Genomic DNA, 15,210 nt, shown 5'->3' on the forward strand with positions numbered 1-15,210 from the left:
AAAGGGACACAAGTGGTGTGGAAGGAGTGCTGAGCCCACAGAAAGCCAACATGCTGCAGTAGGGGAAACAGTTCCTCTGTGCTGGAAAATTCCCCTCTGGGTACAGACAACAGCAAACACGCTCCTCTCCTAGCTAAGCCATGTGTGCCAGCTGCCTGAACAGGAGGTTTAGTGAAAAAATGTTAGCTCTAGTTCAGTTTTTGTCCCTCCTTATTTCCCTTTTATCTTCTCAGTCTGCTCCTCTCTCACCATTTCCTACCTGAAAGACAAGCCTGGTACAGCCAGGTTTGGACGTTCACATCTGCTGATAGAATCACAGAATCCCAGACTGGTCTGGGTTGGAAGGGACCCCAAGGGTCACAGAGCTCCAACCCCCCTGCCACAGGCAGGGACACCAACCTCCAGACCTGGAGCTACACAAGGTTGCCCAGGGCCCCAGCCAACCTGGCCTTGAACACCTCCAGGGATGGGGCACCCACCCCCTCTCTGGGCAGCCTGTTCCAGCACCTCACCACTCTCTCTGCAAAGAACTTCCTCCCAATATCTAATATAAACCTTCCTTCAGCTTTAATCCATCCCCCTTGTCCTGCCATTATCTACCCTTTTAAAAAGTTGATTCCACTCATATTGGTTCATCACAGTGAGTTCTCAAGAACTTAAGCATTGTCAGCTTCCCCAGACTGGTAATTAATAAAATTTCCCAATGTAACTCCAGTTTGGTTCAATGCTGTGTTGTCTCCAAGGAGCACACAAACGCCCTATCATCTCCTCCTTCAGTCCTGCTAAAGCCTTGGGGGTAGGGGACACCAACCCACCCAAACTAGTCCTGACCTCAAGGAATCTATGAGTGTATCGAGCTCCTTCTTGGTTTTCTGAGCTGAGATGAAGTGGTTGAGTCACCTTCCCTGGGTGTGTTTTAAAAAAGGGGAGATGAGGTGCTCAGGGATATGGTTCAGCAAAGGATGGGAATGGTTGGACTTGATGATCTTAAAGGTCTTTTCCAACCTGCTGATTCTGTGAGATATTTTGTGGGTGTAATCCCAGAGCATCAGCAGCAGGGACCATGCACAGCTACAGCCAGTACTCTTAGCCTTGCTCTACCTGATTCATCTTAGGGTGTCCTGTGAGATCTCCATCCCCTTTCTGCACCCCAGCACTGCAGCTGGCCCCCAAACCGTGGAACATTAAACACTATGGAAGGAGGGACCCTTAAAATGCTGTCCCTGCACAGAGCTCGATTCACAGGAGCCCAGAAACATCTCCACAAAACCAGCCCCAGGGATGACATCACTTGGAATACAGGTCAGAGGGCTGAATCACACAGGAAAAAACTCCATCCTGCCCTGTGAAATGGAGACATGCCCCTGTTAGCAACATCCAAACTGGATCTGCTTTTCACTCCAGGGAGTTAGGAAAAAGTTATTAAAACCAAGGGGGAAAGCAACTGGTAATGTCTCCGATGACGAGTCCTCATTAGCACAGCTCAGCTCAGCTGCACGTGGTGGGAGGGGAGCAGCCAGAACAAGAAGCAATGTCCTAGTGACCATCACAGAGGAGCTTCCAGAGGAGCAAGAACAGTTTAGTTCAGCTCAGGATGTGTCTCTGAGTGCTAAATAAAACACACACCCCCTACAGCTGGGGGAAGAAGCCAGTGTGGAGGGCAGGGAAGAGCTCCAGTTCCTGCTGCCTTCTGCCTAACTAAATGGGCAGGAGGAGGGCTGTGGATGAAAGAGATTTCTCTCCTATTAATGAGCTCACTCTGCTGGCATGTCTCCTGCCCTCCAAGATTGCTCCCACAGCATGAATACAAAACCAGCTCTATAGCTACCCGGCGGTGTGAATTACCTACTCCTGATGTAGTTCTTGCGTGGGGTTACTGTCTGTTTCTGCCTCCAAACCATCCAGTTTCTGGCTCTCTGATGTTTTTCAAGCCCCAGCCATAAAGATCTCTACTGGTTCCAATTAACAAGCCAATGAACCATGTCACAGTCTTGATGCTTTAAGAACGAGCTCGTATTATTCACCAACTGGTAGTAAAATACTCCAGGTCAGGCGTGGGAGCGCACATGGCTGTGACCAACCCAGTCTGTTGGAACCCCTCACAGAACAGCTCCCCACCCTTTTCCATCCCTTTTCCAAGAGACCACTGGGAACAAGTGGACCAGGGAAACTCCTTTCCTACTCCACCCGTCCACTTCATGAGCCCTTTATGGGGACAAGTGAGCTGGGAAAGAACTCGAGTCCTTGCTCCTCCGTAGTGCAGGGACCTCCCCAACTTCAGAGCCTGGTGAGATGGGAGGAAGGAGCACGTGAAACAAAAGTGCATCCAAAGGAGAGCACAGTGACAACCATGTTAGGTTTTTTTCTCAGAAGGGACAGCTCTTCTCTGCTACATCCCTGAACTGCTGATAGCAAGGTGAAGGGGACCAAGAAGAGCTCCAGAAAACACAGCAACAAACAGAGTCAAGCAAGCTGGGACAAAACACAGCATCAGTTAAGTCCCATGACTTCTGTGACACCAAGGAGAGGCAGATAAAGGATTTACACTGCAAGTTGTGCTAGAACCAAAGGTACTGAGAAATGTATGGATTTAACATACCAGGTAATTATTCACTGACACCTACACACAAAGTTGATTTCCCTGAAAAAAAATTAATTAGTTCTATTGGAAGATTTTTTTTTTATTCAAAGAGGTTGAGAACTACTCAGTAGTTCCATCCATCTTTGGTTCTCCCATGTCAAACTAAGATATGTTTCCTGGGGGGCATTAAAAGGAGTGTGGCCAGCAGGTCACAGGAGGGGATCCACCCCCTCTGCTCTGCCCTGGCCAGGCCCCACCTGGAGCATTGTGTCCAGTTCTGGGCTCCCTGGGATCAAACAGCCAGGGATCTCCTGGAGAGAGTCCAGAGGAGGCTACAAAGGGGATGAAGGGCCTGGAGCATCTCCCCTGTGAGGAAAGGCTGAGGGAGCTGGGGCTGTTCAGCCTGGAGAGAAGCAGCCTGAGAGGGGATCTGATCAATGGGTATAAAGATCTGAAGGGTGGGACACAGGGGGCCATGGGCAGCCTCTGCTCAGTGTCTGTGGGGACAGGACAAGGGGCAATGGCCTCAAGTTGAAAGAACTTCTTCCCAGGTGAGGGAGCCCTGGGACAGGCTGCCCAGGGGGTGTGGAGTCTCCTTCTCTGGAGAGATTCCAGCCCCGTCTGGACACCGACCTGTGTGACCTGTCCTAGGGACCCTGCTTTGGCAGGGGGTTGGACTCGATCTCTGGAGGTCCCTCCCGACCCCTGTGGTTCTGTGATGTTTCTTATTAGCATTACCCTCAATACATCTTCCAGCCACTGACTGTTGTTACTCATTGCTTTGCTGGTACCAACCAGCCCTTTGCAAGACAGAATCACCCCGACATAAGACACCCAACAGAGGAAGAACTCAAGCCTGGCTTGTTTCTTACCGTCATGGCCAGAGTTGAGAAGATGCTCTCCCAGGTCACAGCCAAACACCCTTTCCTTCAGGATCCCCCGCTGCTTCAGTTTCTGCTTCGTTGGGCGCGACTTCATGAAGGTACGCAGAAAGGTGATGAGCTTCCCGTGTTTCTTCGATACTGCCCAAAATAAACACAAGAAACCAACCAAAACCCACTTCAGTTTCCACTCTGCTCCAGTTGGCCAAGGTCAAGCACAACACTGGGCACGGAGTGTGCAAGACCCATAGCAATGTTATTTACAGAAACAGATTTTCCCAGGTCTGATGCTAAACAGAGACTTGGCTTTTGTTCCAGTTCTTGCCTAGTGTAGAAATAACAGGAGACAACTGGAATGGAAGACTGGAAGACAAAGACATGTTTATCTGCAAAGCAGCTTCATGTGGGGGTGTACAAAAGGACCACTGAGGTATCTGGGATGGTGGGCAGTGACAGAGAACCACAGTTTTCATCTCCAGGGTTAAACTAACCAACTAGTTATCTCCTGTCTGTTGACAAACACGGTGTTATAATCTACAAGCAGAAGTAAATGCTCCTTATTCAACTCCAGAACAGATGAATGACCAAAAGGGTAGACAATGGCAGGACAGGGGGAATGGATTAAAGCTAAAGGAAGGAAGGTTTAAATTAGATATTAGGGGGAAGGTTTTTACAGAGAGAGTGATGAGGGGCTGGAACAGGCTGCCCAGAGAGGGGGTGGGTGCCCCATCCCTGGAGGTGTTCAAGGCCAGGTTGGATGGGGCCCTGGGCAACCTTGTGTAGCTCCAGGCCTGGAGGTTGGTGTCCCTGCCTGTGGCAGGGGGGTTGGAACTGTGTGATCCTTGGGGTCCCTTCCAACCCAGACCAGTCTATGATTCTATGACCAGTGACATCTGAGCTGGGAGGACACTCAGCCCTAAGCCTTGCAGACTGCCCTTCCAGCATACCCATGACTTCAGTGAACCTTACTGCAGCCGGGGAGGTACAGTCCCTTCCAGGGTGTTACCAGGTCCCTGAGTATTCTCAAGCCTTTGCAAGCCAAAAGCATTACTCGCTGGGTTTTCTATTTAAAACTAAGGCAGTTTATTCCCTCTGGAATAAATACAAGAGGTCTACAAAGAGCTGAACATGTAAACTCAGGACCCATGGTCCAGCACTCCTACTCCGTTGCCCTACGCGATGCCGCGTGGTCCCTGCACTGCGCTGGTGAGATCAGCCACTTCCAACCACCCCCTGACTGGGCAGCAGAAGGGAAGGGAGAGTAAGGCAGGGCAGAAGCGGGTGCCACAAATAACCTCATGCTGATGGGGAGGAGAGGCTGAGCACTGGTTTGAATGGGAAGCAGGACAATGCCCTTGAATGTCAACTTTTCTTTCCAGGCCCATTCTGAAAGCTCAGGGCTCCCTCCTCCCCAACAAAAGTGCCTTTCTGTACATGATTTCCAAGCAGTTTAACTTCAACAGCAGAGCTCTCCTGGGAAGAGCAAATTGCTAGGTCAAAAAGGCTGGGGTTTTTGAGGAAGCCTGGAAAGTCCTGAAGGCTCCTGAAGCATCTCAAGGAAATCCCTCTTCTCAAACCCTGGAGAGGAAAGCCAACCATGGATTCCCCCTATTCTGAACAGACAGAGCAAGAGCCCCAGGGACAAAGGTGCAGCTCTACAAGTGTCACTTCTGCTCTGCCCTCAGAGGCCCCCAGCTGGAGTCCTGTGTCCAGAGCTGGGCCCCAAGGACAAGAAAGATGTGGGACTGGTGGAGAGGGGTCAGAGGAGCCATGGAGGGGATCAGAGGGCTGGAGCAGCTCCCCTACAGAGAGAGGCTGAGGGAGCTGGGCTGGCTCAGCCTGGAGAAGAGAAGGCTGTGGGGGGACCTCATTGCAGCCTCCCAGTCCCTGAAGGGAGCAGAGGAACAGGAGGGGAATCCGCTTGTTCAAGGGCAGAGACTGGCAGGACAAGGGGGATGGAGTGAAGCTGAAGGAGGGAAGGGAGGAAGCTCACTGCAGAGAGTTGGACTTGATGGGCTTTGAAGGTCCCTTCCCACCTAATGCGTTCGAGGATTCCATGAGTCTATGCCAATTTTACAGGGTTGCTCTATCAGAGATGCTGACTAAAGGTGACCAAAACGAAACAGAAAGTCCTGACATTTATCCACATTGTTTTCCACCAAGGACCTGAGGCTTTCCATGAAGTAGCAGGGGTTGTTTTTCCTCAGAAAGGCAGGTTTGGCAAAATACCCTGGCTTCAACAAGCCCAGGCAAATTCTCCACCTACCTCAGCGAGGCTGGCTGAAGAAAAGAAACCTCAATCAAACCACAAAACCAACAACAAAACCCCACAAACCCACCTGAGGTTGGACTACTTTTGAAGTTTTGCTGGCATGAACGTGTCAATTAGGAGTGAGAAACCACATCCCACCCTTAGCTGACAGAAGGACACTGGCCAAATCCCTTTACATGGCAAGAAAAGGGAAAGGGAACAGTCATGCCAGGTAGTTTAATGTGGGTTTGGGGAACTGCCAAGCACTGCACCTCCCCCAGCAACACTTATCAATCAAACATGGCCACAGCTGCTGTACCACCAAGCTTTTGTCTACCTGGGGCCCAAAATTCCCCTGACACTGATAAAAACTATTAAATAACTATAAATTACTTCGTTAAAAGCCAGGCTAGCTCGCCCTAATGCCACGAGGAGAAATGGGGCAGCCCAAGTAGCTTGCTGGTGGTTGGTCAGCACAATTTGCTTCTCCTGGGTGACTCTGAGAAGCCATCAAAAGTCGGTGGGGATCCCTCAGGGTATGCTGAAGGCTATCTAAGCTGCTGCCCTTGCATCCATCACGGCATCCCTCTGCATGCTTTGGCCCATGAGGCTGTCCTGTGAGCTGAGTTGGGTTGTTTGGTTGGGTTTTTTTTTTTTTTAATTAATAAAAATAATCCATGGAACTTGATGCTCTTCAGGTGGGAGAACGTGAGCTGTTGCAGCAGCCCAACTGAGGCTGGCAAACAAGCTGAATTCACTGAGGTACATCCCAGGCACAGAGCAGCATCTCCTGATCCCTCCTGTGCCCACAGAGATGCAATTACTTCAGATTTACACCCCTAGGATTACAACAATCCCATGTGTCTACTCCACAAGTATCACAGCCAGGCCTGAGACCACTTGTGAAATGAAATATTTCATTCCAACTGCCAAAACATTGGAAAGAGAAAGAAAAGGTGGGATGGAGAAGAGTGCTGGCTCCTGAGAGGCTTCAAAACACGGGGACCAAACAGGAGAAGACCTTTAATAAACCCCCCTCCAAATTATTTTGCCTGTGCATTTTCTCCTTCCAGGCCTGGAGGTTGGTGGCCCTGCCTGTGGCAGAGGGGTTGGAACTCTATGATCCTTGGGGTTCCTTCCAACTCATACCACCTTATGATTCTATGATTCTTTCCATTAGGAAAAAAAAAACATGGTGCAAAAGGTTGGAGAAGGAAAAGAGAAGACAATGTAACGAGAGCCTTGCAGCACAGGACAGCATCTCCCACCACACACAGGGCCTGCGCCTTTTTAAAGCCTGGGGGGGGGAGGAAACATAAGGATGGAAAAGCAAAGAGGAGGTTTTAAAGTCTTGTACATTTAACATGAACCAAAAAACAAAGCTAAGGCTTTGCTCAGCCAAGGTCTGGAGACATTTCCAAGGAGATGGTGGCAGTTTGCTGCAGGACATGGTCACAAACCCGCTGCCTGACCCTTGAGGCCTTGAGGCCTGGTTTTCACTCGGGACGAGGGAAAGCAAACCCACACCAGGCAAATAAACCACACCTGCCTTATCTCCTGCTGCAACTACCCCGTGTATTTTGCTTCCCAACTCAGGCCTGGCCAACAATCCCCTGTGTGGGATCGTCCTCAGCAGTGTGTTTTCCAACGGGGGGTCAGTAAACCTTGAGTCTCAAGGGGGAAGATGTCAGCAGGGGTACGCTGACCCCGTCCCCGGCACACAGCCAGCAGCTTTGTTTCCCTTCTTTTAACAGCGGTGAGTTTTGCAGACTGCAGAACCCAGCTGTGTGTCCCCCCCTTCCACCTCCCCACAGCAAGGAGACCATGGTGCTAAGGTCAAGAAGCAAGAACACGTGTGGCTGCATAGTTTAAAATATATAAACAATATAGTGGCAATATCCAGCTGCAGAGATGCCATTAGAAAAGGCAAAAGAAAAGAGAAAGCAGCAGAGTTGGGTATTACAAAACAAAAGCAAATTCCATCCTCTCTGAGGAGGGATTTACAGCCAGTGAAGCTCAAATGTTTCCAACCTATTAGCTCCCTCAAGACCCATTCTCCTCTAAAATTAACTCTACTGAGGGGAGAGACAAGAGCAGCAAGGGACTCTTGAAGAACGAGCGCTACCAGGAACCGGGAGGTGACAAGCCACATTTGGTTTTGCCATATATTTCCTTTGCTCTCAAGGCTATGAATGCTCAGGAATATATTTAAGTGCTTGAGCAGGCCAAGTTCAGCTGGTTTGCCCCACAGCATCATTTATCTCAGCCCCTCCTTAAAACCCCAGTAAATATTTTTAATATCCATCCCCTCACACTTCGAAAGACATGCTCTGCAGCCCCTGCTGAAGAGAAATTATACAAAGCCAAGAACTGAGTCACATCTCCCAGTTCTCTGTCATGTTCCTTAGCAACAAGACATTTTACTCCTTTTCCTCCTGCCGCAGCAGATTCTATTTTGGAAGCTAATTTATACAGCCCTAAAAACCTCACCAGAATCTGGAACCACGCACCACCAAGCACCGTACTTGAGCCCTTCAAGAGGATGCTGGTTTTGAAGAAGGACCAGCCAATGCCACATCAGTAACTGCCCTGATCTCTACACAGGGCTCCCTTGTGGGACAGGAAAGATTTTCTGAAAGTGATTTTAAAATTCCACAGATGTGAGTTTAAAAACAGCCTTCAACCTCCAATAACCTTCATGAATATGGACTTACTGATTTGGTTATGGAAAAGAAAAACCAAATAAAAATGCTGCATACTCTCTGATGCTGCAGCATCTACCTTGTGCTGGGCTGACACCAGTTAAGAAGTTGTGAAGTATGTTTAAAGGTGAGGAAATTTCAGTGTCTAGATAAAAAAACAACCACAAAACAACCCACAATAAAATTAATGATGATCATAGAATCATAGAATCACCGACTGGTCTGGGTTGGAAGGGACCCCAAGGGTCACAGAGTTCCAACCCCCCTTGTAACAGGCAGGGACACCAACCTCCAGCCCTGGAGCTCCATGGCTCCTCTGACCCCTCTCCAACAGTTCCACATCTTTCTTGTATTGCGGGCCCCAATGATGACAAGAACCAGCCAAGAATAAACACCTATTCCAGCCATCACAAAAACACCACACACATGGAGAATAAAGCAGGTCACTGAAACTGTTTAGTGATGCTGCTGTTCTTATTTATAAAGTCTAGTAATAAGGAAGCCACTCTAATTCCTGTCTCTGCCCAGGCTTCTGGAGCCATCCATTGGGCAGAGTCTGGAAGCACCAAATCCACAAGTCTTCCTTGTCCTTGCCAACCTCAGTCTTTGGCTCAAGCTGGGAGTTACCAGGTGATTTAAGTGAGCAGAGGGACATCTGGCATGGGAGATCTACCAGCTTGGCAACTTGCTCAGTGCATTCTCATGCCCAGGCTGTAGAACCACCTCTGTCTGCTTTCAGCTAATCAGTCCTCTTCCAGAGAGGAGACTGCAAGTTCAAAAGCTAACAGCAGCATCAATCCCTTCCAAGATACTCTTTCTTTGATGGAAGACACACACCTAATGACAGGCACAAGGATTATCCACAGTTTGAGCTGTCTGGAGCAGGTTTACCTCAGTGAGAAAACATGTATGAGAACCACGAGCTATTTACAAGGAGAAAAACTCTTTCCATGCCCATTGTTGCCAAATTATTTATAATTGGCTAAAAACAACGACCACAAGGTCAGCTAGATGCACAGCTATGTCACCTACCCACAGATAGCAAAAGCTTGGTACCAAGAAACCCGCGATGCCTGCCGGGCCTAAGATAGGCCTGGTCTTTTCCTGGGGCCAAAGGCCATAGGGGAGCACTAAGATGACACAACCTGACCTCCCCTGAGCAGACAGACCACTGAATTAATCCCCCAAACACAGCACACCTACCCAGAAGGAAGCAGTGTATGGTCAGGAGATATAAATCTGCTGAAGGCTAACAGAAAGGAGAATGTTTTCAAGGGTACAAGGCCCGATGAGGTCAATCTATTAAATTTATTAACCTGTTTGAAGTGTATCTAGGGGGAAAAAAACGTTGCTAATACAGTGCCAGTGTGGGAAGGATGGGCTTTGGGTAGGTAACAGGAGGGTCTGAAGGGCTTGTGGTTGGAGGTGAAGAAATAACCATGGATGGGGCTGTAGCTTAAAGCAGACTGGTTTGGACACCACAGTCAGGTGGGCCCATCAGGGAGACTATCTTTGGCCCATGTTCACTGTGGGGTATCAGAATTGTTTGGACCTTGCAGGCCCAAGCACATGCTGTGCCCATACAAAGGTGAGATCTTGACACTGAAATGCACCAAGCCTCTGTGTGTAGCACTAAAATCCCACTAAAGAGAATGTGGTACTGTAACCTGAACGTATCTCTACTACACAATTCAGAGAGTTGAGAAGGAACCCTACGTTAGAACAACCCCAAAGTGCTGTACTGTGGCCCATGAAAGGCTTTGCTGGTTAGCAGACTTCATGCCTCAAGCAGTGTTAAGGACAACGGGGTAAGCACTAGCACTGACATCCAAGCAGGCATTGAGATCAGCCAGGTAACTGCACGTTAGATACTCCCCAGATACTTGGCAAATAAGGAAGAGAGGGGAGAAAAATAAAGATGCCACCAAACCCATTAGGTGACACCAGAGCAGGTTCAGCCTTACCTCAGCCATCTCTGTTTCTTCAACCCAACCGTCTCCAGTGATGAAAATATCACTCTTTCCCTGTTGGTAATTACTCAAGCTGCTGGCTATCCTTACAGTTTCCTGATGGCTGACCTCAACCTCCTTTAAATGCAACCTAAACCAAATGATTGTTGTCCTGTCCTCAACAGCCATGGCTTCAGAAATGTTAAGAATCGACTGTTCTCAAGCTCAGTCTTACTTGAAGGCTAACTGCCTCTGCCCTCCCCAATCCAAACACTGGCTGCATGCTGCATGCAGTACCCTTCCTTCATCATAGAATGGCATGAGTTGGAAGGGACCCCAAGGATCACAGAGCTCCAACCCCCTGCCACAGGCAGGGACACCAACCTCCAGGCCTGGAGCTACACAAGGTTTGCCCAGAGCCCCATCCAACCTGGCCTTGAACACCCCCAGGGATGGGGCACCCACCCCCTCTCTGGGCAGCCCCTTCCAGCCCCTCACCACTCTCTCTGTAAAAAACTCCCTCCTAGTATCTAATAATATCTAATCATCAAAAGGCTTCAAACCAGTTTACCAGGGAAGCTGCAGCCTGGCTCCTGGAGCCTCACCCATGGTGTTTCTTCTGCTGCTACCAACAGTTGCAGCGCTGGAGGAGGTTTTAAAAAAAAAACCCCTTGACAGTAACCTAAGCCAACCCTGAATAACATGGAGCACTTTGGACACACGCACGCAGCCCAGAGCTCTCACTAGTCATTCAAACACAAATCACACTTCAGCTTAATCCTGACATCGGCTAAACCAGGCTAACCAGAGTGACTGCAGCAGTCAAGTTACTCCAGTTCTGAGTGGCAGCACGCTTCAGCTCCAGCCCCAGCCCCAGCTCCAGCCCCAGCCCCAGCCCCAGCCCCAGCTCAGGTGGTGGGAGGAGGCAGTGGAAAAAAAAAAAGATCTGACATGAATCAACAAAACCAAAATTGAATAATGAGGAGTTTGGCAGATGGAGCCCAATCCTGGAGCGAGAGGGTGTTTGCTCTTATGCAAGGCCTTCAGGAGATGCTGGGAAGGAACCTGTTTATTCCATGGGGAAGGGACAGGAGCAATCCATCTGGAGTAAGGAGAAGACTGGGGTCAAAGCACACTGCCTCCCTTTGCTTTAAGCAGGTGGCACAGCCGCTACTTCAATCCTTCTGAAGTATGCTGTACTCCCAGTAGGGCAGGTAGCATCACCACTCCTCTCCCTGAAGATGCCTATCTCCCTTTTCTCTAGCCAGAGGGCAGCTGTTTGCAGCCTGGACTTTCAAATGACAGTGACCCACCCTTCTGAGAGCAATATATATCAGTTCTCTGGGGTTTTTTCATTCTGAATTGTGGACTTCAGCCATTAAGGAATCACAGACTAGTCTGGGTTGGAAGGGACCCCAAGGGTCACAGAGCTCCAACTCCCTGCCACAGGCAGGGACACCAACCTCCAGGCCTGGAGCTACACAAGGTTGCCCAGGGCCCCATCCAACCTGGCCCTGAACACCCCCAGGGATGGGGCACCCATCCCCTCTATGGGCAGCCTGTTCCAGCCCCTCACCACTCTCTCTGTAAAAAAATCTACCCCTAATATCTAATTTAAACCTTCCTTCCTTTAGCTTTAATCCATCCCCCTTGTCCTCCCAAAGCCAAGGGCCAGAAGCTGCATCCCCATCCGCGCTCGCGGGATGCAACAGCTTTTAAAGAGGATGAAAAACCCGACATCTTCCCACACATCCTCCTTATGCAGCTAAAGAAGTGTACAAAAGCTTTGCCAAAAAATGAAAACCCGGCCCAATATGTTTGGGGATTTGTTGTGAACTAAATCTGCTTGCTTTCTAAGGCTCAGGAATGCAGATACTGTATTGTTTTTCCTGCTTTTAGCCTTTTCCTTTCTCTTAGCAGGCCAGGGCTTTGATTTCAAATGAGACTCTTTTATCATGCCTCTACAGTGACCGAGGACAAAAGGAGGTCAGGGAAGAGTGGAAAGGGAAGGCCTCCTGTCTTCTCTGTCATAAATAATAAGATCCTGAGGGGCATTTAGCCCTTAAAATGGACTGTAGCTTCTAGGAGGCTTTCTGAACAAATCCGAACAGACGAGCCATGGCTACTTGCAAAGCGTCTCCCTACCATCATGGTAACGACTCTCCCTGGGAATTTTGTATTTTCCAGAGTGTGCATTCACTGCCCTGGGGCTCCAGCAAACAAAGGACTAGCATTTTTAAATAGGAAGCCCCTTTTCTCCTCAACAAGAGCATCAATAATATTACCGCTTAGGAATGCATCCTCTGTCCTCCGAGTGCCAGTCCATGGAGGGAGGGAAAGCAAAAAGATAAAGAGATATGCAAAAAAACCCCTATTGAAATTCAAATTCTAGACATTCCATCTGTCAGCTGCCTCTGGGGGAAGGTAGGTATAAATCCGAGTGGGGAGGCACTGATCTCACATCTCTGCAAGCCCAAGGACCGTGGGGCCGTACTGGACTGCGCAGGAGGGGGCCTGCAAGCTGAAATTCCTTCTCCCCGCCCCCCCCCCTTCCATCCCCCCAAACCCCGGGGAATGGGGGAAGGAATCCTCACATAAATCATCCCAGCCACGCAAAAGGTTCCCTTTAACAGCCCCGGCTTGTTACACACACACCCTGTGACCCTAGAATGAGACCAATAAACCAGGTGGCAACTACGGACCTTGTGGGTGCAATAGAAACCAAAGCCAGAGATTAGTAGGAAGGAAACAAGCAAAACAATTAGCGGGGGTGGGAGGGGGAGTATGTGGGGTTAATCAGTGGCGAAGCCAACCCCCAAGGCAGGTAACCTGTCCAAGGGCGCTGAGCCCCGGGGTTCTCCCCCGACAGCTGAAACCGACCCGCAGCCGGGGTGTCAGACCAGAGAGCGGCACGGGAGTCACTGACAGGTATTTTTTTCATCTGGATAAACCATGACACCCCCTCTTTTCCCCCACCCCCCTCCCCCGAAGTGACTGGGTGGCAGGGATGAGCCCAGGGACACCCCGCAGCCCAGCCGGGGTCTTCACCCCTGGGACTGCTGAGCCCCCCCAATTCCCTCCCCCCCACCGCCAGGAAAGGGAACAAACCCCCACAACCCCCATTAATTCCCCGAACCTGCACATCAAATACCTGGCAAGTTACTAAGCAACAAGTGGGCGCAGGATCCTAAAAATACCCGGCGAGCCTTACGTAAGGAACACGCTGATGCGAGGGGGGAACCCCCCCTTATATCCCCTTACCTTCCCCGTCTCACTGAACACCTCTCCGGCCGCCGTGCCCCAGCGTGTCCCCGATGCCGGGGTCTCGGGCTGTGGGCTCTGCCCGCCCCGGGATTAGCTGCAGGCGGAGCGGGAGGTGGCGGCGCGGCTCGGCCCGGGCCCCCGCACGGTGCGGCGGCAGCGCGGCTCTGGGAGGTGCGGGGTGGGGGGGGGGGGTACACGCCGCCTCTGCGGCTCCTGCCAGGCCCCTCCCCGGCCAAACCAGCCCCGCCGGCCCGGCTCCACCTCCCGCAGGTGCCTCCTTCTCCCGCCGGCTCCCGGAGATCCGGTTCCTCTTCTCTCCCCCCACCTCCTTCGCTGCTCGTTTCTCCTCGGATGCTCCGAGGGGACCGGTCAGCATCACCCCCATCACTCCAGCCCCGTCCCCATCGCGACCTGCCCGGGGACGCCGCTGCCCCACGCTACCCACCCCCCCACCCCCGCAGCCGGCAAGCCCGGCCCCGGGGACAAGCCACTGCCGGCCCCCAGCTCCCTCCCCCTGCGGCCCCTCGGACCTCGGCCCCGGGAGAGGACAAAGGGCAGAGGGTGGGAAAGGCAGGGAAGCCCAAAGGCAGCTCGGCTGGGGAATGTCAGAGCTCTGGTATCTCTTAGCGTAACCCAGGACCTCCCGGCAGCGGCTGCTATCGGGGCAGACCCCTGTCTAGCTTGCAGAAACCCATGGGGGGGGGGGGGGGAATGGGGCCGGGAGAACCACGCTGGGGGTTATCCACTGCTTTCTCCTTCCTTGTGCAGAGTTACACTGCACCTTCACGCCCCAAAAGCTACAGAGGAACACTGACCGACCCCGTAAAGCCTGCAGAGGAGAGGGGTACATCCACACCGCCACTGAAAGCGTGGCTCCCTCGCCCACTCCCCAAATCCTGGCTCAAAGGCTGCCTTGGGCACGTCCCAAGGGAAGGGAGCAGCATCCAGCCTGCACGCTGGGATGCTGGGGTTGGAAGCACAGCTGAACCTTCAGACTGGACACAGGCTGGGCCACGCACACGTGAGCCCGTCTGTCCCCCAGCTCTGGGGACAGCAGAGACACTCTGTGCCCAGGGTCTCCCTTCTGTTCATTTAATTACAGTGCTAAAGGAATTACGCTCCCTTCCCCTCTGAGTGGCTGTTAACCAGCACAGTTTGTGGCTGCACTGATCAGACCACTGAAAACAAACTCAATTAACAGTTCTCCAGGAGTTCTGGCTGCCCAGAGAGGGGGTGGATGCCCCGTCCCTGGGGGTGTTCAAGGCCAGATTGGATGGGGGCAACCTTGTGTAGCTCCAGGCCTGGAGGTTGGTGTCCCTGCCTGTGGCAGGGGGGTTGGAGCTCTGTGACCCTTGGGGTCCCTTCCAACCCAGACCAGTCTGGGATTCTATGATTCTGCTGTTTAAAAACAAAGCAAAACGACACGGATCATTTTATGGCAACCTGATTTTTTTAAAGCTCAGCCCCCCCTCCCCCAAAAATATCCCCAAAACTATCCCCAAAACTGAGCAAAAAACCCCAACTCTATGACACACCATCAACCTGACTTTACCACCAGCATCCCTGGCTCAGCTGGCTGGTA

The 15,210-nt window shown here is 51.2% G+C and overlaps 1 protein-coding gene across 1 annotated transcript in view; it reads right to left on the bottom strand.

Moving 5' to 3' along the window:
* Positions 1-15,210, bottom strand: part of ARHGAP32 (Rho GTPase activating protein 32) — a 130,316-nt gene that overhangs the window by 31,315 nt on the left and 83,791 nt on the right. Inside the window, exon 13 of the mRNA XM_084275008.1 lies at positions 3,454-3,603. Coding sequence (XP_084131134.1) covers positions 3,454-3,603 — 150 coding nt within the window. The remainder of the gene's footprint in view (positions 1-3,453; positions 3,604-15,210) is intronic.

The sequence above is a fragment of the Gallinula chloropus genome (assembly GCF_964237585.1).
Source record: "Gallinula chloropus genome assembly, chromosome: 24".
NCBI lineage: Eukaryota > Metazoa > Chordata > Aves > Gruiformes > Rallidae > Gallinula > Gallinula chloropus.